This window comes from Dasypus novemcinctus, chromosome 2 (genome assembly GCF_030445035.2).
Source record: "Dasypus novemcinctus isolate mDasNov1 chromosome 2, mDasNov1.1.hap2, whole genome shotgun sequence".
Classification (NCBI taxonomy): domain Eukaryota; kingdom Metazoa; phylum Chordata; class Mammalia; order Cingulata; family Dasypodidae; genus Dasypus; species Dasypus novemcinctus.
Genome location: NC_080674.1, coordinates 179,839,785 through 179,861,692, shown reverse-complemented (window position 1 = coordinate 179,861,692; position 21,908 = coordinate 179,839,785). Strand labels below are relative to the sequence as shown.

At 40.1% G+C, this 21,908-nt stretch overlaps 1 protein-coding gene across 1 annotated transcript in view; it reads left to right on the top strand.

Moving 5' to 3' along the window:
• The window catches only part of SLIT3 (slit guidance ligand 3), a 640,577-nt gene that overhangs the window by 54,778 nt on the left and 563,891 nt on the right, over positions 1-21,908 (top strand). The window contains 1 exon segment of the mRNA XM_058281983.1: positions 2,101-2,172. Within this exon segment, the coding sequence (XP_058137966.1) occupies positions 2,101-2,172 (72 nt within the window).

Here is a 21,908-nt window from a genome sequence, read left to right as displayed (position 1 = left end):
TAAGGGATTCATCATAGGAAGTTGGAGAGAGTCTCCTCCAGAAACTTAGAGGGAATGTGGCACTCAGCCACCTGGAGACAAGCTCTGTGATTGATTGATTGATAGTACAAACCCAACTGTACAAACGCCTAGTCACGAAAACCAGACTTGTTCACTGTTTAGCAAGATGGGCTACTGTGAGTCTATTAACACCCAAATGCCTTCCTCACCAAATGGTGGAATGGGAAAGGAAGAGAAGAGGAGAGAATGAACATTTATTAAGTCTCTCATTGTACTCCATATCCTGGGCTAGATGACATATATATTTTATTCCATTTTTATTCTCACAAGAACTTGTAGATGCTTTCTTTCCTTCATCTTATACCTCAGGAATCTGAGATTTAGAAAGGTGGACCAACTAATCCAAGATCACATCATGAACTGATAAGGGATCAGGAGAGAGATTCCAAGCCAGATCTGGGAAGCATACCAGAATCAGGAGGTAGAACTTCCACTCCTCATAGCTGGGTGACTTTTTACAAATAATTTCTCCTTGGGCACGTCTCTGTTCAATTGTTTCCATATCAATTAAGTGAGGAGCCTATGAGGGGCCAACCTACAGGAGTCAGAAGTATTATAAATGGGTGAATCAGGGCAGGTGAGGACTGTGGTAAATTGGGGAGCCCATGTTTCCTGGCTGACCATAGCAGCAACACTCAGTTCTGGATGATTACTGATATTTGGGAATGTGAGAGTTGATTTTTCAGAAGGAGCCTCTTGTTTGTGTTTGTGTGTGTGTGTAATATACACATTTTTTCAATGTTTGCAATGAATTTTTTAAAAATTCAAATATTGAGTCTAAGCAAATAACCCATTCCAGTTATAAAAGACTAAGTTTGAGAGACTTCAAAGGCCCTCTATTAGCCTTTTCCTTAATATAAAATCCATATGTATGTGGCCCAAAGTCCTGCTTCAGGAAGCATTTAAGTGGCTGCTGTTCTAGATAACTGTGCTAGGGCTGGAAGTGTGATGATGGACACAAGTTCCTACCCTCTGGGATGTTAGGCATGGTGGGGAAAATGGACTTGATATTAATCATGAACGCCCGAGTAGTCTAAAGAAGTGGAAAGGGTAATGAATTTTCTGGTAAGTAGAGGGAAGTCTTCTATTCCTTCTGCCTTTCCTTCAGGTATTTTAGGCACCTCACCTCCCTGATGCAGAGAAACCCACAACTCTTCCCAACCTCCACCTTTTAAAGAATCACCCTTAAATCACAACTGCACCCCTACTAAATACCAGTCAGCCACCAACTAAAATGGGCATCCTGCCCCAGGCCAAGGTCAGCCCCAAGTGGAAACTGCAGCTTCATTGCTTCCCTTCAGCTAATCCTTATTAAGTGGCCATTTATTTTGTTATTATTTGGGCAACAAATATCCATTGTCTGTTCATTTCTTAGGATGTCCCACATGCGTGAACCAAGCTCACGTAAGCAGAGCTTTGTAATCACCTGCTTGGAGGACTTGGGGTCAGCCGAGCCTAGGGGTGGAGACAGTGGCTGGGGGACTTGAGGAGACCTCCCTTTTGTGATCCGGTCTAGGCAGACACTTATCCTCCTGGTGGGAACGTCCAGGTCTGGGTGAGGGGAGTCCTGTGGACCCGACTGGTTGTCCTAGCCACAGGCAGTTTTCTAACAATAGCCTCCCTCTTTCTACTAGGAGGATGACCCAGAGACTGGGTGAGCCGAGAAGGCCCTATTCAATGAAGTATTTTTGAATCTTGGGGGAGGTTGTTCGGAGATGGGAGATGCTGAATATATGTGTGGTTTTTTATAAGGAGCAGCTTTTACCTCTTCCTTTTCTGAGCAACATCCTGCAGCGCTTGGGGGGACATTTGCTGAGAACATTCTTAAAATAGAGGCATGGAAACCAATCTGTCAGGTAGAAGTGTGCAGGCGGCGCAACCCTGGTTACCGTGACACCAAGCTGGGATGGGAGTTATCTTGTCCCACCAGACTGATCCGGGCTGGAGGGGCCCAGAGGGCGCTGGGGGCTGTTGAGTGACTCCGCCTGCGTGGACTTGGAGTCCAGCTTTGTCCTTGACCATTGCCGCCTCTGGTTCTAGGCATCTGGAAGACAACCAGGTCAGTGTCATCGAGAGAGGCGCCTTCCAGGATCTGAAGCAGCTGGAGCGATTGTAAGTACAGCACAACCTCCTTTCTTGAAAAGTCTTTGAAACAAAAGACTTTTTAAAAAATTATTATTAAATTGGCCTCATTGTGACCTTGCTAAAAAAAAGTCTCCGATGTTTAATGAGGTTTTTGCTATTGTGTTTAGTACATTAGGAGCATATTAAAGAGTCTCTGAGAACCACTTACATTCTGGCACTTTGAAAGATCCTAGAATCGGCACCCGGGGTTTGTTTGTTTTGTCCTTCTTGGGCTTGAGTTCAGTCCAGGTGTCTGTGTTTTCTCCTGAGCCTCGGCCTTCCCTTTCTCGAGGAGGAAAGCCTGAAGTTATCCCTGTCCTGGAAACCGGCATGGGTACTCCCTCGCTCGTCTGTGCTGGGAGCGAGCTCCCTCCTGCGTCCCCCTGCCCCGTTCTCGTGGGCGAGTGGGCGAAGCCTTCCATGTGCTTCTGTCTCCTCTGAGCGAACATTAGCCTGTGTCAGGAAGCCCACACGTTTCCACGAGAGAATACTTTTCCAGAGGATTAAAAATAGGCCGGCTGTTCTGACTCTATCAGAGAGAGAGAGAGGAAGAGGGGCTGGAACGGGAGACGGAGGGAGCCTCCATTTGTTTTGTTGATTAATACTTTTGCAGAAAACTCGTGGCTCACTTTGATGATGGGGCCTGCGCCGATGGTTAAGTGGGCAGCTTCACCTTTCCTCAGTTAATCACATCTGGCAGCTCATAACATCTGGGTATTTACTTTCTGCCCTCTGAGCGGGGCTTGTCCCCGAGAGCGCTTAGTCACACTGGTGGGCGGCTCTCCGCAGCGCTTCCTCCCTCTGCGTTCTGGGGGACCCGACGCTCTAGCCCCCTCCTGCAGTTTGGGAACACTGGCTGTCACAGCTCACTGCTCCACCCGCTGGCCTGCAAGAAACCACGTTGCAAATAGCTGTCCTGTTGCCAAGTCTAATTTAAAGAGGCGGGCATAGGGAAGGGGGGCTGCCTTCTATCGACGTGTTAGCTTGTGGTCTGCCGTCTTCTCCTCTGAAGTCATTCCATCTGGGACAGCACAGGAATGGAGAAGATCTTCATTCTTGTTATTTAGTCTTGCTCAGCAAAATCGTTTCCTCCCACTTTCTGTGTGTGAATGCTCTCCTCCGTTACTCTCCTTCCAGGTCAAAGGTCAGCTGCTGCAGTAGGTCTGAAAATATGGCATTTATTTCTGATGAGGAAAATAGTTACACGAATACTTTTATTTTTAAGTTTCTTAATACTTAACTATTTCTAAGACCAAGGAAAAATATAAAATTATTTGTTGAACCTGGTTCCTCTCTAGGAAGTACACAGCCACGTGTGAAAAGGCTACTTCTTACATTGTCTTCTGATTAGGAGTACAGAGAAGTTCCCGATTCATTAATTTCATGGTTGTTGCGAGGAAACTAATTGAGCACCTTGGACATGCCAGGATCTAAGCCAGTATTTTATATGCTGTCTGTGTTTTATCCCCACAACATTCCTGTGAGGTGTGATTACTCTCATTTTGCAGATGAAGAAACAATGACCCAGGGAGGTTAAGCCCAAGAATTGGCGGGATGGAGCCAAGATTCAAAGCCGCATCTGTCAGACATCACAGCCCACGGCCTTTCCTACTCCTGTGCTGCAGACACTAGATGAAGTGTGAGCTTTAGCAGTGGCCCTGCAAATAGCCTCTCACATACCCATTTAACTCCAGGGAATATCAGTGAAATCGTTTGGCAAAAGACACTTTTCTTTGGCTTGGTGAACAAGGCTAAATACCACATATTTCTGGGGAACGGAGGGGATTAGAATTCCAGAGTAAGCCTGACTTTTGCTCTCCTTTGGAGTATTAGTAGGGTAATGCTAGCTGCTGTGCCAGATAAACCCTCAAATCTCAGAGACTTAACACAGTAGAAGTTTGTTTCTTATTCATGTAAGCCCCAGGATGGGCATTTCACATTGCTGGGACTCACTTCTGCAAGCAGAGACTCGGGGTCACAGGCTCGGTGCTGCCATTCTAAAATCTTGGTTCCCATGGTAGTAGTGTTAGTCTGCATCAAGCCGGGGGACGGCAGAACAGCATGAAGGGCTGCACATGGTAGGTTTATGTGGGCGAAGCCTGGATGAAATACACGTCACACCTCTTACATACCTTCACTAGAACTCAATCACACAGCCACAGTAAACTGCAAGGAATGCTATGTGCCCAGAGAGAAGAGGAAACCCCTGGCTTGTTTTTATTTTTTCAGGAGGTGCTGGGAACCGAACCTGGAGACATTTTGGTTATCACAATTGGGAGATTCTATTGGAATTCAGTGGGTTGAGGCCAGGAATACCGCTAAACATCCTACAATGCCCAGGATAATCACAAAAGAAAAATTTCGGCTCAAAGTGTCAATAGTGCCAACATTGAGAAATCCTATTCTTTATCTTTTATGTGTCAAATAACATGTTAGAATCTTTACATATGATAGTTCTTTTAATCCACACGTTATTACAAGTTTAGAATGACATGTCCCTAATATGACACAATATTAAAATATAACATATCACCTATGAAGTATTCTTGCTAAATATGTTATCCTAAATCTGGATTTAATTTCTAATTTCTGGGAAGTGGACAGGATAAAGGAATAAGTTAAATGACACTGAAAGGAAACAATCACATCGTGAAGATAACTCCTTGGTGTCTTCAAAAAATTAATGTCATGAAAGGGGAGTGGAAAAGTCTAGGATAGAGGCAGTAGCACAGAAATTGAGGGATTCAATGGAATTAAAGTGTTCCAAGGTCCTTGAATTATCTAGGAAGTGATAACAGTGCCAATGTTTATTGCCTTGTTAAATGAATGATGTATGTTTTTATCTGCTGGGCAACCTCTACAAAGAATATGTGTCTGTGTATCAACCTAATAGATGGAGAAGGGACATAGAATGATACAAAATACTTAATTTACAGAAAAGGGAAGAAGGAGAGAAAAAGGGAAAAAATGGGACTAATATAAAACAAATAGTAAGATGATGCATTTAAATGCAAATATATAATTGCCATAAATGTAAATGGATTAATTCTTCAATTGAAAGACATAGTTTGTCAGTGTGAATAAAAAAGCAAACAACTCTAAAGAGAGAGAAAACTTGAATGTAAAACCTTAAGGTTGTTGTACTTCTATGAAACTAGATAATGTAAGCTTTAAAACAAGAAACATTATTGGAGATAGAGACATTTCATAGTGATAAAGGAGTAAGTCACCAGAAAGATAAAGAAAATCTATGTTTGTATGTATCTAAAATAGCCTCAAAATATTGATGGGACTCAAAAAAATTGATGGAACTAAAAGGATAAATAAACAAGTTCCTAATCATAGTTAAGATACCTTCCTGTATAATTGACAGAATAAGCAATTATTAGTAATAATGGAGAATATTTTATTAATATTCACAAAAATGACCTAACTTATAGGTGGAGAACACTGCAACCAAAAACTGTAGAATAAGCATTCCTTTCAAGTACCTATGGAAAATTTACCATATATTGGCATAGAAAGCAAATATCAAAGGATTGAACTCATATGGAACATGTTTTCTGATGACAGTAGAGTTAATCTAGAAGTCAATTAAAACAAACAATAGGTAGAAAATTCCAAAATATTTGGAAATGGAGTTATATTCTTTTAAATATCCTCTAGGTCAAAGAAAAACAATCATAGGTTATATTGGAAGATATATTTTTCTGAATGTTAGTAAACATACGGTGATCACAATGTAAGGATTGCAATCAAAGTCTGCTCAGAGGAAAATGTATAGCCCTTGATCTATATTGTTCAATTTATGATATCTATTATACATATTACATATTTTAAAAGTTCACCTCAAGAAAAGTAAAAGAAAGTAAATCATTAGGATCAGATATATATAAAATAGAAAACAAATGTGTAATAGACAAACTCTGAAAGCCAAAATTTATATTTAGAAAGAATAAAATTATAAACACTAGTAAGACTAATAAAAAAGAGAGAAGATTCAATTTCCAATCTTAAGAATAAAAAAGGATATAATACTGTATTTTACAAATATTAAAATGATAAGAGCAGATTTTGAACAGCTTTATGCCAATGATTTTAAAGGTTAAATGAAATGGAAAATTGAAACAAGAGTAATAGAAAATATACCTTGTCTAATTTCTCTTAAAGAAATTAAGTCTTCAATTAAGATATTCTTTCAAGAAAAATGTAGCTATAAAGGGTTTGTGAATTCTACACAAGTTTTAAGAAATAAATAATATCAACCGAAAACAAACTCTTTTTATAAAAATAATGAACATTTATCACTTGGCCAGCATATAAGCATGATATCCAAACTCAACAGGAACAATTCAAGGAAAAATATAAACTAACGTATTTCGTGGATATATGTGCAAACTTGCTAACACAATTCTAGCAAAGTGAATTCAGTGCTACATGAGAAGGATAATATATTACAAAAAGTTTAGCATATTTGAGGAAGTCATTTGGTTTAATATTTGAAAATCCCCCCTCCCAAATAAAAACATGCTGACCAACTAGGATAGCAAAACTAAAGATACACAGAAAACATCTACAATAAAACTAGTTGAGGGAAGAGGATGTGGCTCAACTGATGGAGTATCTGCCTACCACATGGGAGGTCCAGGGTTCAAACCCAGGGCCTCCAGGCCTGTGTGGTGACCTGGCCCACACGCAGTGCTGCCGTGTACAAGGAGTACCATGCCATGCAGGGGTGTCCCCCATGTAGGGGTGCCCCAAGTGCAAGGAGTGCACCCCACAAGGAGAACTGCCCTGCGTGAAAAAAAGTGCAGCCTGCCCAGGAGTGGTGCTGCATACACAGAGAGCTGATGAAGCAAGATGATGCAACAAAAAGAGACACAGATTGTCAGTACTGCCTGACAAGAATGCAGGCGGACACAGAAGAACACAGAGAGAATGGACACAGACAGTTGGGGGGATGAGGGGGAAATAAATCTTTAAAAAAAAAAACCTGGTTGGCAAAATATCCCAGTAAACCCCAATTATAAGTATGTGATGAAAAAAAAAAAAGACTGACAGCTACAAGGCTATTGTAGTATCTCATCTGTGTGGGAGAAAATAGGAGAAAGGCAGTTGAACTTCTCATGACCCAGTGAAGAAGACATTACCAGTATGTACTCACTTGAAAGCATAGTGGTCAATTTGAGAAGAGCTGCCAAAAATGGAAGGGAGTTCTACAAGACCCAATTTGTGGTGAGTACAAAGGAACCATGTTGTAATAATTACTGGTAGTGCTTGGAGCATACTGGGCCCTATAAATGCTTCAACTAGCAAACCAAGGCTCTTTCTCAAGAAAAGCCTACCATTGATAAGAAACTTCTGGGAATAGTTGATCAGAACAGAAACAATAATGGAAATGGAAAAGGAAAGGAAATTTCTTTATAAAAATGATGGGAGTCATCAGAAGAGTCAGAACTTAGAAAAAACAGGCTATGTTTTTCATTATTTTTTCATAAACAAGCAAAAGTGAGCTCTAGAGTTTACAAGCTAAAACTGATCTCCTGGCCCATCCAACTGTCCTAAAACTAAAAGAAAATTTGTTTCACTTAAGAAACAAGCTACCAAAAGGATCATGATTTTAGCTCATACAAAGTGATTTTTAAAGAAAGATAAAATAGCAAAAAGCATAATAACCTTTCTAGAAACAATTAAAATAAGCCAGAAAGATGCTCACTAAACAGATGAAAGTTATAATACAAGAGTTCAGAATTAGCTATAAAAATTCAGGATAATCTATAAAAGAAAAACATAAAAATAAATGTTAAAAACTAATAAACTAGATGACTAGAGAAAACTAAGATTTGAGAGGCACAAAGAACTCAAAGAATTTAGAAATAAAAGATAATTATTTCAAAAATAAATACTGCCAATACAATATTGAAGAAGAACAAATGTGGAGACTTTATACTACCTGATTTCAAGATTTACTATAAAGCTGTAATAATCAAGACAATATGGAATTGGTGAAATAATAGAGACACGTATCAATGGAACAGAGTAGCTAGTCCAGAAATATAAACATAGTGAACTGAATTTTAACAAAGCCACAATGGCAATTCAATAGAGAAAGAATAGTCCTTTCAACAAATGGTGCTGTAACAATTGGAAATCCATACCCATAAAAATGGACGTGGACACAGACCTTACACCTTACACAAAATTAATATAAAATGGATCACAGTCCTAAAAATACATGTAAAATATAAACTGTAAAACTCCTAGAAAAATATGTAGGTGGATATCTAGGTAACCTTGGATGTGGTGACAAGTTTTTAGGTACAATGCCAAAAGCACAATCCCTGAAGAAAAAACTGATAAATTGGGCTTTATTAAAATTAAAACAAAACAAAACAAAACTCTTCTCTGCAAAAGACACTGTTAAAAGAATAAAAATAAAAGCCACAGATGTGGAGAAAATATTTGCAAAAACGTATCCCATAAGGACATATCTAAAATCTATAAAGAACTCTTACAATTCAACAGTAAGTAAACAAACCACCTCCCCCCAAATAAGATAGGGGTAAAAGGTCCTTACCAATAAAGATTTTACATACTACTTGAATGCCTGAAACAACAACAACAAACTGCCAATACTAATTGCGGGCAAGGATGTAGGGCAACAAGAGCTCTCATTCATTCTGTAACCTTATCAGACAATCCAGATTAGTGGGTGCCAGGGGCTTGGGGAAGGTTGGGTAGGTGGGACACTAGAGAGATTTTAGAGCACTGATGCCATTGCATGTGATACAGAAATGGTGGATATATGGCATTATGAATTTATGAAAGCCCATAGCACTTTACAGCAGAGTGAAACTTAATATATGCAAAGTTTTAAAAAAAATTGTTTATGATACCACAGGATCCCAGAATGGAATGCAGACTGTGATAAATATATGAAGTAACCACATTGAAAGGGATGGAGGTGGGACAGGGGAAAGGTGCTAACCTAAGTAACTTTGGAAATGAGTGGAGTTTGTAAGACTAAAGCAAAGAACCACACATAAGCACTGTTTCCCACAGGGGTACATTCCAATACTACTATACATGTACACTGAAATCGAACAATGAAATAAAGGATGGTGCATGGTGGGAGCCAAGTCTTTCACTGTTGAAACTGGAGATTATAGGCAAGCAAGGGAGAAAGCTAGAATGATCCATGTATTAATGGATTAGAGTTGAAGACTTCAGTATAATTCATATTTAGTTTAATACAGAATCAGATGAATATATATACATAAAATATTTGTAGATGTATGTATAGACATGGGTGAGTATACAGATACACATGCCCTTGCTCTGCCAGCTGAGAGGTCCTAGAAGCAACAACACTTCATTAGCAATGAGCACATCTAGCACCCATATCTTGGTTTCTATTACCATTCTTCCGTAAAAGGAACTAAGGCCCTTTGAAGAAATGGCTAATTTTAGCACTGGGTTAGGAAATATTCAGAATATGCCTGGAGCATATCATTGTGCCAGAAAGTAAGGGAGTGCTCAACAAAACAAAACACCTACAATGATGGGGATATGTCAAAGGGACAAACGAGCCAATGGAAAAAAGCGTCTTATGGTTAAAGCTGGAAAAATTCTGAGCAAAGATTAAAATAGTATTGGATTATAATTCAAAGTATAAAATAAATATCTGTGAGCCCTTACTGATATATAAAAAATGATGGAATCAATAATTAAGTAGGGAAAAGAGAGCACTCTCATACCAAAGATAACAAATAATTTTTGCAGATTCTTTACTCTCAAGTAGGTGGAGCATAACTCCCTACTCCATAAATGTAGACAGTTCATAGTGATTTCCTTACAAAGAGTACTATATGAAGAGGGATGGGTAATGGGTTAAGTCTAAGAATATGTTTTTCTGGGGCATGTACAGCTTCAAACCTCCACGAGCCCCTTGTGACTCAGTTCTGGCCAACAGAATGAGGGTGGGAGAGATGTACTTTCCATGGTCCTCCACACTTGCTCTCTTTCCCCATGCCAGCAAAATGAAGAATATTCTAAGAACCTGAGGATATAAAAGTATAAAATGGAAAGAGCCTGGGTCCCTGCTAATGTGCATTTGGCCATTACATGAATGAGAAATAAACTTTGCTTCAAAAATAACAGTGTAATTCATCACATTAATAATAAATGAGAAAAATCATTTCATCCATCTTCATAGATGCAGGAAAAAAGCATTTGATAAATTTGAGCACTAATTCATGATTTTAAAACATTTAAAATATTAAGAATAAAAGCAAACTTCTTTAATTTACAACAAAACGTAGAGCAAACATTGTAGCTAATGGTGAAATATTGAAACTTGCCTCCTTGGAGACCCAGACAGCTGCTACCACAACTTTTGTTTTCCATTGTATTTATTGGAAGTCTTGACACTGAGGAAATAAAGGAAGGAAAGGAGGGAGGAAGAAGAATCAGCACCAGGATTGAAACGAAAGAAATATGAATGCCATTATTTACAGACATGATTGTGTACATAGAAAACAAAATAATCTACAGATAAACGATTAGAATTCCTATGTCAGTTCCTGAGGTCACTGGAGGCAAAATCAAAATACAAAATATATATGTGTATGTGTGTGTGTGTGATTTCTATACACCAGCAATAAACAATTAGGGAGTTTAAAAAATATATTCACCAAATAAATATCAACTGACCAGGGATGGATGTAACGAAAGATATGACACCTTAACACAGAAAATGACAAGCAACCCTGCGAGAAATTGAAGATGACTCAGATATATAGAGGAGTACATTGTTTTCATGAATTGAATAACCCAGTATCACAAAGATGTCAATTCTCTCCACATTGATACATAGATCCAATGCAGTCCTAATCAAAATGCTAGCAGGTTTTTGTGGAAATTGTTAAGCTGATTCTAAAATGTATATGGAAATGCAAATGGCCAAGAAGAGTCAAGACAATCTTGAAGGCCCAATATAGAAGGACAGTCGAGTTGTGGCAAAGATGACACAGTGAAGCAGTTTGGAACGGATCATCTATCTAATGAATTGTGCCTGATTATTAGATAGCCATATGGAAAACAAGTTTTCTTAACCCCTACCTCATACCATTCACAAAAATCAGTTACAAATAGATTGTAGATTTAAATGTGAAAGACAAACTAAAGCTTCTAGAGTATAGCTTAGAATACCTTCAAACATCAGGATAGATGATATTTCTTAAACAGGATCCAGAAAACACAAAACTTAAAGGTAACTATTAATAAGTTGTAAAGTTATCCCTTCAACATCGTGACCTTTTTGTGGGTCAACATAAATCAAATGGGAATTTTTGGGGAGTTTTGCAAAAGCTGCAGATGACATAGAAAAAGTCTAAAAACTCAGAAATGCATAAAATATGTGGATATTATTGTATAATATCCACATATTTTCTTTTAATACCAAAAGCTACACCATGAACTGCAAAGTGTTTACATAAACCACAGGATCCGCATCTCTCATGTGTAGAAAGTGCAACCCTCTTGTGGGTTCAGGATTGTTATAAAAAGGATATTCTGTGCTTATTTATGTTGGTGGTGGGCTGCTGAAAATAAAACACACTGAAAAATAAAAATTAAAAAGGAAGAGTATTCCGGTAGACTCTGGTATCTTTCGAGAAAAGGTTAAGTCCTTATATAGATCACCTAAAGGAAAATGAATGTGAAGTGTCTTCTATGGATTTTCAGACGAGCAAAGGCTGTTTTGAAATTAAAAAGAAATGTTTATTTAGCCTACACATTGTAAAAGTAATGGAAGAGGCAGCAATTGCCAATCAAGAGACAACTAGAGAGTTTCCTGAAACCTTGAAGAAACTGAAGGGAAAGACTACAAACCGGAACAGATATTCAGTGCTGATGAGACTGCCCTATATTGGGGGCAAAATGCCTCAGAGGACATACATCAGCCAAGAAGAACAGCGAGCCCCAAGTTTTAAAACCACAAGGGATAGGGTAGCCCTGCTCTTTTGTGCCAATGTTAGGGTTGATAATAAAGACAGCCCTGATTGATAAAGGTGCTAACCCTTGAGCTTCTAAAGGAAAAACAAATACCAGATGCCTGTCTTCTGGATGTTCAATAAGAAAGTATGGACAACCAAACACTTTTCTTTGACTGGTTCCATGAGTGTTTTGTGCCAGAAATCTGACAATCCCTTATTAACAGGGATACCATTTAAGGGATTATTGCTTCTGGACAATGTCCCTGGCCACCCCAGAACCCAATGAAATATTTTTACTTAAAATTGACCTACACATAGCCAATGACCAAATACTTACCTAATTTTTACAGTAAGGTACTATAAACACCCCATAAAAGAAAAGGAAAAGGGAGTGGATGTGGCTCAAACAACTGAGCTCCCACCTCCCACATGAGAAGTTCTGGGTTCTGTTCCCAGTGCCTCCTGAAAATATAAAAAATGAGCAACATGTGAAAAACAAATGAGAAAGCCAACTCAGGGAAACTGATGTGGCTCTGTGGTCAAGCACCAGCTTCCCACATTCAAGGTTCTGGGTTCAATCCTTGGCCCCAGGTACCTCAAAAAAGAAAAGAAAAGGAAAAAAAAAAGAAAAGAAAAGAAAAGAAAAATTCAGACTTCTCTGGTAAGAAGGGAGGGCCAAAAAATTTTACACAGATTTTCTAGATCATGGGGGTGCCACAGCCCAAACCCTGTAATGTGGAAGAGATAAACTGTACTACATTAAAATAAATAACTTGTTCACCACATTGCATCATTTAGGGAGTGAAAAGTCATGTCACAAAGTGTGAGAGGATATTGGCAGTACATGTCACTGACAAGGATTTATACTGAGAATATATAACGTACTTCTACAAATCAATTAGAAGAACAACAAATGACCCAGCAGGAAAAAAAAAATGGTTAAGAAGTTTGAACATGGGAAACGGACTTTGGCCCAGTGGTTAGGGCATCCGTCTACCACATGGGAGGTCCGCGGTTCAAGCCCCGGGCCTCCTTGACCCGTGTGGAGCTGGCCCATGTGCAGTGCTGATGCGCGCAAGGAGTGCCGTGCCACGCAAGGGTGTCCCCCGCGTGGGGGAGCCCCACGCGCAAGGATTGCGCCCGTGAGAAAAGCCGCCCAGCGTGAAAAGAAAGAGCAGCCTGCCCAGGAATGACGCCGCCCACACTTCCCGTGCCACTGACGACAACAGAAGCGGACAAAGAAACAAGACACAGCAAATAGACACCAAGAACAGACAACCAGGGGAGCAGGGGGGAAATTAAATAAATAAATAAATCTTTAAAAAAAAAAAAAAAAAAAAGAAGTTTGAACAGATCTTCACAAAAACAGATATCCAAATGACCAATGACACAAAAGGCTGCTCAGCATGTCCTTGGTCTTGAGGGAAATGAAAAATAAAAACCCCAATGACTTATGCCACACATTAGAATGGCTGAAACTTGTAGTATCGTGTATTTTTGAGAAATGAAGCAACTGCATTTCTTATATAATGTTATGGGAATGTAAATTGATATAATCTCTGGAAAATTGTCATTGTCAGTTAGAACTGACTGTACACACACCCTAGGAACTGGCACTTCCACTTCCAGGTACACACCCTACAAAAAGACATATTCAAGAAAGTTTATAGCAATGCTATTTGTACTATCACCAAACTGGAAACAAGCCAAGTGCTCATCAATACTAGAACTGATAAATAAATTGTGGCATATTCATACTTTGAAATAGAGTGGTAGATGAAAACAACAACATACAAATCTGCTTTATGTAACATGAATAAATCTCAGAAATATAATGAGAGGCCAAAGCCAGGCCCCCCCCCAAAAATGCAGTACCTAATTCCATTTATATTCATTTCAAAGACAGTCAAAACTATTTATTTTGTGGTGTGAAAAGTCAAAAATATTTTTCAGTGGAGAGTTGTATAATAAGAAGTTTCTGGGGTGTATAATCATCTGTTTCTTGATCTGGGTAGAGGTTTTGTCAATGTGATCACTGTGTGAAAATTCTTTCCAGCCATATAATTTTTAAAAATATATAGTTTTATTATAGAAGTTGTGAACTTACAAGACAATCATGCACATATGTAGAATTCCCATACAACATTCCTTCACCAATACACCATACCGTAGTGGAATATTTATTACAGATTGTGAGATAATATCAATCAGATTATTCCCACTAACTATGAAGCCATATACTTTTGACTTGTAGACTCTTTATGTGTGTTCTACTTCAAAAATAATTTATTTTAAGAAGAGATTCAGAAGCGGAAATAGCCACTTTCAATGCAGGGTTCTTAGTTGAAGCCTGCTTTTTAAAAAAAAATGGATAAATTAAAATTTGGGCACAAATGAAACATCTGAACGTGGTCTGGGTATTAGGTGATATCAGATGGTACCAATGTGATAATGGTACTCTAGTTATGTAGGAGATTCTCCTTAGTGTTTTGGAGGTACATGTTGAAGTAGTTAGGGATCAAGTGTCCTGATGTCTATAATTTAATTTACAATGATCCAATAAGAAAAAAATAAAATAAAACAAATAGAGCAAAATTAAAACAGTTGAATTAGTGTAGGTATTTGGATGTTCAATATATTTGTGTCTCTCCCTCTCTATATGTTTGAACGTTTTCATGTTAAAAAAAAAGAAAAAGAAAAATTTTTTTTTTTAGAAAGTATCCTGTCCTTTTCATAGAGAAACAAACAGAAGCTCTGAAAGTTAAAGTACTTTGTCGTGCTTTGAACCCAGGACGGTTCTGAGTCCAGGTGCTTGGAAAAGAAAACATAACCCTCAGTAGCTGGAAATAGATTGAGATATTATATTATCCATTTTCTTCATTTTGCAAACTAGGAAACAGGCTAGAGAGGAATTTGACTTCCATGAAATTTTAATGTGGCACGCAATGTTTGAGATGTTAAATTGCCTTGGTACTAGTGCTGGTCTTCCAAAGAGCAGGAAACCAAGAATGGTGTCCTTAGCTCTAACCTGTAGTACACATGTACTCTTTAGTTAGGTGCAAAATAAATAACCAGATTGTATATTAAAATGCATATGTGTGGCAAATATATATTTTGGAATTACTGCAAGAGTTATTTGTTCCTGATGGTTGAACTCTTGCTTGTTCCCCAGCACTGACGTGTGTCATGTTCCTTTAGCTGATCCTTTATAGGGCAGACACCCAAATAGCTCATGAATGTGGCTTTTTCTTCATTCGGCTTCATTTGTATCAACATCAAAGCCTAAACATTGTTATTAACTCAACATTATGGACAGTATTTTCTTTGTGAAATATACTGCCTGCAGTGTCTTCCCTTAAATTACTCTAAATCCATGAAAAAGTCCCCAATCTCTGTGTGCCTATAAACTGCCAATACGAGAAACGCCACTGTTGACAGATTTCTGATTGATTTATTTTAGTCTTTTTTTTTTTTTCCAAACACAGGCTTCTATCTTGGAACATATTCTCCACTGGTTACTTAAAATTTGCAAGAGAGAGGTAGGATAGCCATAAAACTAGGGAAAAATATAGGGGAAAAATAAAAGCCAGAGAAAAATTTCAAGGCAATTGGAAAGTCTAGATGGGATGATAGGCCTTCGTTTGTGGGCCGTCTCTGTTTGATTCCCTCCTACCCAGCTCTTTCTTTGTGTGTTGAACTGAGAGAACTGAGGCAGGTGAGGAGGAGAGTGTTGAAAGACTTAACCCTAAACCCTTCAAATGGTCATCCACTAGACGATGAGGCCTTCTCCCTTGGAAGCACACATTGGGGAATACAGCCTTACCAATGGCAGGAATTTAAGCAGACTAGGAAGGATGCCTCAGCATTGCACTGCAGTCTCTGAAGCAGCACCAAGAAAAATGGCTGATGAAATAGTCCTGAGGAAGCTTGATCAAAGGCATTTTCAAACTTTTTTCCAGCAACTTCCTCTTCCACCCCACTCCTCCAGGAAGAGATTTTAGTCCTGTGTATTAGACAACTCCTTTCAACAAATGTTTATTGAGCATCTACTCTGTGATGGTTAGTGCCAGGATTTTGAGAAGGATACAGTGAAACCCTTGCCCTCAAGCAGCTTACAGTCCATTAGTAGAAAACCGTGTAAAAACATACCTTTCAACATGGTGGATACTCAACTCTAGAGTATACAGAGGATGTGATCACCTCTACTGGTGTGGTCAAGGAAAGCTTCACTGAGGAGGCTTCACTTGAATGCGTTTTGAAGATCAAATAGGCATACACATCACAACCACCACTGTGGAAAAGAATGTTGCATCTTGGGTCAAGAGCAGAGGGCCTTTCCCTAGAAGTTTCCACAGTCCTTGGGTCTGCTAATTCAGTTAGAACCAGTGAGTGGTGGAACTTTAGCCTGATGGTTTAGAGATTAAGAGCAGGGGCTCTAGAGTTAGACCTGGATTTGAGCCTGAATAAATCTTCTCATTTCACTTACCAGCCATGAGCTTGGGCAAGTTTCTTGATAGCTCTGAGTTCCGTCGGTTAAGCGGGGTTAAACATTGTGGCGTGGAGTTGCTCCCTAAAATAGAGGTTTGTTGTAAAGTTAGCATGGAAGATAAAAAATGGAAAGAATTGAAATTATCCCTCTTAAACATCACACATAAGGACCATTTTATGTACTGAAAGATACCTTTGGACACCAAAATTAACTCAACAAAACGCTCACACTATGGGTGGGACGTGAGGGCTGAAGAGATGGAGCACAGAGCACAGCCATACCACTTATCTCCGTTCACTTGGGCACATGTTCCCTGAGATTGGTTGGTGGGGCCTTCTGCTCCTTCTCTTTTTTAATTGTTGCTGTGTGCTTCTGGTTAGATTTACTTCCGAGTTAAATGCTGACATGAGGGGACACCACTGACACACTCCATGGGGCTTTTGTGTGATAATCCTCCTGACGCGCTTCTCACGCTGATTGGCACAGGGTCAACTCTCAATGAAGTTAGCCCTCCTGTCCCTCCCTTCTCCCTCTTTCTCCTCCTCCTCCTCCTTATCACAAGAGTGATGAATATGGAATGAGAGGAAATGTTATCTGACCAAATGGATCAATAGACTGCATATTTACTCATTGGCTTTTTGCCATCTCTTAGGCCAAACATCCCATGGCACATGCTCACCAAATTGCTTCCTGTCCGTGTTCTCCCATTAACAGTTCTTGAAGCATGTTTCCTCATCTGAAAAATGGGTTTAATAGTATTTTCTGTCTGATGAAGTGAACGTGTGTTGACATAGTATATATTTGTTAAAGTACTCTAAGAAGGCAAACAGACCAAAAAATGCAATTTATTATTGTTATTGTCTCTATATTACTATCCTTGGGCAATGGGGGTTGGGTGGGGCATAGTCATATGACCAACTGAGAGGTCTGCCCAGCTCTTCTCTTTTCTGGAATGCCCGGAAGATCAAAAGAAGCAAGGTTTTTTTCCCCACCATTATATGTTTTATTCTTTCTGTATATACTTTTCTTGGGAAGATTTTTTTTAAGCCAAAGGATCAATTTTCTCATTTCAAAGTGTCACCAGGAGAATTGCTCTAAACTGGGAATATGTCATAAGTTTTGAATCTCAAAATGCTTTTGTCTCTCGCTCTCTTGCTCTCTCGCTGTGTGTGTGTGTGTGTGTGTGTACCTGTATGTGTGTGGCTTCTCCAAGATGTGGAGGTTTGGAATAAAAATGGTAATTGACCTTTAATGAGAATGCTGAGAGAACTGCTTCTGTATATTATATGGCTGTGAGCTGGATTTTAAATGTTTGATTAAGTTATTAGAATGTTTTGCTTTGGCATAATGTACTGTGAATTCACGATTGCTGGCCAAAGCAGTTAGTCAGTGGAGAAGAATAAATTGTTTTGAGAGGTGCTTCAAAACCTGGATTTTATTCTGTTGGAAAGACAAGGCTTTAAATAAATCATGTAATATAAATGAGAATTTCCATAATTAAGGTTCTAACTAGGAAGCTCTCTAGGAGCTTTAGAGCAGTAAAATGATAATTTATGTTATAAGAGTGCTACTTTGTTTTTGGGGACCCACAGACCGAAATGGCACCAAACAAGCAAACATATGTATATGTTGGTAAGCAATTTATCTCTGAGATATGACTGCTGAAGGGAGACTGATCGGTTAAGCAAATATATTAAAATGGGTCCAGAATGCCTCTTGTTTTACAGTGATTCCAAAGGTTATAGGCCTCTGACAGTAGTACCCATAGGTAACTTAGAGAATTCACTCCCTGTCACCAGTAGTTTCACTCCCTGACAGTTTTTGTTCTTTCAGAGCATGTCCTCCCACTCTGTCTCTTTAGGAAATCTCTCCGAAGTGGCAGCCCCCCTCTCTTGGGAGCTCTTTCGGGTTCTTGGCCTCAGACCCTTTGCCCCAAATTCTTCCAACTCTTTCCTCCAAGTCCCACACCCTCCTGTATCACTTCTAGGCTCTTCTCCCAAGGGCTCCTAAATAAATAAAGCGTAATTACATTTATGCGATTGGTTCTTTTACTACTCTGTTTATTTGATGTACGGACACACCGAGAACTTGATACTGTACAGTGTACAAACACACCGTTTATAAGTGATTAAGTAGGGCAGTCGTGGTCATTTCTGAGAAAAGTAGGCCATGAGGCCCTTGGCTGGGAGCCTGAGCACTTGCTATGACATTGTTTCTATGGGAGCAAGTCAGATAAAGTTGGGAGGAAGCCCTTTGTAGAGAATTGTAGAGCTCTGCCCAGGTTGTATTGCTCTAATGCTGATCTTTGCTGGGGATTAGCTTGGTGATTTGCAGGACAGGCTCTGTTCTCCAGCACTGGCCAGCTGTGCAGCCTCTGGCAAGTACGTTCATCATTTCAGCTCACTTGCCCCAGAGCTGTTGAGAGGATTAAGTGAGATGCTACGTGCAAGAGGCAGGACACAAAGCAAGTGCTTAATATGCTGTCAATTATACCGTGGTCATGATGATTAGATTCAAGTGATATAATTTCGTGCATAAAATCTTGTCCTAGAATGTAAATTTCCAGGTGTGAATTTGAGGATGGGCTCTTCAGCCATCCCCTAACTCACGAGTGCTCAAGTATGTGTCTCTTAGAAGCCAGTGTCCATCTGGAGGTTGCCACCAGTCCTCTGAGCACAGGGACACTTCTGCCCACCCACCTTGGCTTCCATCCGCCCCTTCACCCACGATCCTGCAAGCAGGCTGCTGCCTGGGACCCAGTCCCCTTTTTCCACTCTCCAGCTATGAGTGGCCGTGGGCATGAGGGCAGAGGGTCCACATTATTGTACCCAGGGGGTGTGGGGGGTGTAGAGCCGTGGAGGGGAGGACTGGGGGCTGTATTCCATCATCCCTCATCTCCCCCCACCATCTCCATCTCTGCTGCTGCTGGACTCAATCGTGGTGGCATCGTGCCTCACCTGAAGGCTGCAGACCCCCTCTCTGACCCCTCTGCTCTCTGCTTCCACTCTGGCCCCCAGGAGAATGTTCTCCATACTAGAATGAGCTTTTAAAAAAAAAAAAAGATTTATTTTTATTTCTTTATCGCCCTCCCCTTGTTGTTTGCCCTTGCTGTCTGCTCTCTGGGTCCAGTCGTTGTGTGCTCGCTGTGCTTGTCTCCTCTTCTCGTCTTCTCTTTAGGAGGTGCTAGAAACCGATCCTGGGACCTCCGATGTGGGAGAGAGGCATTCTGTCGCCTGAGCCACGTCAGCTCCCTGGTTTGTTTTGTCTCTTGTTGTTTCTCTTTGTCTCTTTTGTTGCGCCAGCTCGTTGTGCGGACCAGCTCGCCTTCACCAGGAGGCCCTGGGAAGTGAACCCAGGACCTCCCATATGGTAGATGGGTGTCCAGCCGCTTGAGCCACATCCACTTCCCTAGAGGGAGCTTCTTGAACATGGCTGCTGTCATTCCTGGTGTCAAGTTATACCTCAGTTTCCCTTATTAAAATCAAACTTCAATTCCTTGCCATGGGCCTCAGGACATGGGTAAGGATCTGGCTGCTGCCTCGCTCTCCAGCCCCATTGGACTTCCCTCCCTCCCTCTCCCATCTCAGCCCTCCCCCTTATTCTCAGCAGTCTTCACCCTTCCAGCCCAGATATTCCTTCACATGCCTGGAAGACTCAGCTATGCAGACACTTCTATGGGAACTCTTTGAGTCAACCCTTGGAAAAATTTAAAAAAACACCAAAACCCTCTTTGCTGGTTTTGTTTTTCTTGGTTGATTTATTTGACAAGGACCCATTTTGTACATCATTTTGGAATTTCAAGATCTTTTTTTATCTCCAAAGGTCCCTCTTAAAAAGCCCAAGGAGAAATAAAAGAGAGGCTGTGTGTGTGACTCCCGATGTGATGCTTTTTAAAACGCTCAGCCCTGCCTTGTTATTTTGTTTCCTGACTCTGGGATCACACAGATTGCAGAATAGAAGCCCAAGCAAAGCTAAATCCCACTAGGTAGGAGTCTGATGCACGTTAATCCTTAAAGATATGTCTCCATCACCTTTGTTTGACTTGGCAGGACACCTACGTAGCAGAAGAGCACATGAATTATTCACTGTTGCACTGGGCTTCTTTAGTGAAATTAGGTGTTACAACCAGCAAGCAAAAGGAAATGTTCCCAGCTCTGACTAGCTACAGATTCAATTACTGTTCTTCTTTTTACCTGGAGGTCAAAGAAGCCCCACTCCAAAGCCTTCTGCAGAGAGTCCAGGCTGGCATTGCTGGGCTCTCGGTTTAGGCAACAAGTCATTGCAGAGGCATCACTCATCCTGGCATTGGGCTTGTCAGATGCAGTCAACACAGGCACCGAGCTTCCCTGGGAACTCTTTCTACTTTAACACGTGTTTTGGCTGTGGGAAAAGCTCAGGGAAAAAAAAGAAGCCAGGCTGAATTTATAGTTGCCTTTAATAACCCATGCAGCTACATTTATTAGGTCCCAATGCCCCTTTGAACTGTGGCATGGAATTTTCCATGTATAGTCCGGTTTCTCCAGTGAGAACCAGACCTTCCCATTCCATCCACTCCTTGTTGAGGGGTTCTCATGCCCTGGCCATTTGTGTTATGGGCCAGCTTTGATCCAGGGTGGGGGAATTGTACTATGGCTCGTGTTGCTTATAGCTCGATGGCAGAGGCTGAAGTGCTGATGTGGATTGCCAGCCATGTACCAACTCTTCGTGAAAAGCCAGGATTTGCAGGCATTTTTCATTTTAAAGACACTTAAGGCAAAGCTCAGGGTCATTTTTTGCGAGCTCTGCTTCCCTGAGTGCTTTCTTGTTTTGCTCAGAATAAGTTATGGTATAATTTTGCCAGTTTTCTTAGACCCTTTCTAATTGAACCAAGAAATTCAGGGCTATGATGATTTTTCAGTCACTCCTAAGTCTTAAGGACCAGAAATCAGAGAAATAATTTTCTTAGATCCTGGGGTCTTGTTTTTCCTTTCCTCACAATCCTGACACGTAAACTAAAATTTGGTTACATCGGCACTGGAAATCAAATCGACAAATTGATATTGAACCTCTACTGTATGTGCAATCACTTGGTAGCAATAGTGGGAAATAACAAGAATTGAAGACACAATGGCATTTATAAGCTTCTGAGTGTTTGTTTTCTTTCCATGTTTGCCAACCTGTGGCAGACATAGCATTTTAATTTTAATGGATTTTTGTGATGTGTATTTTGATGTGTATTAGGAAATAAATAACTTTTCGAA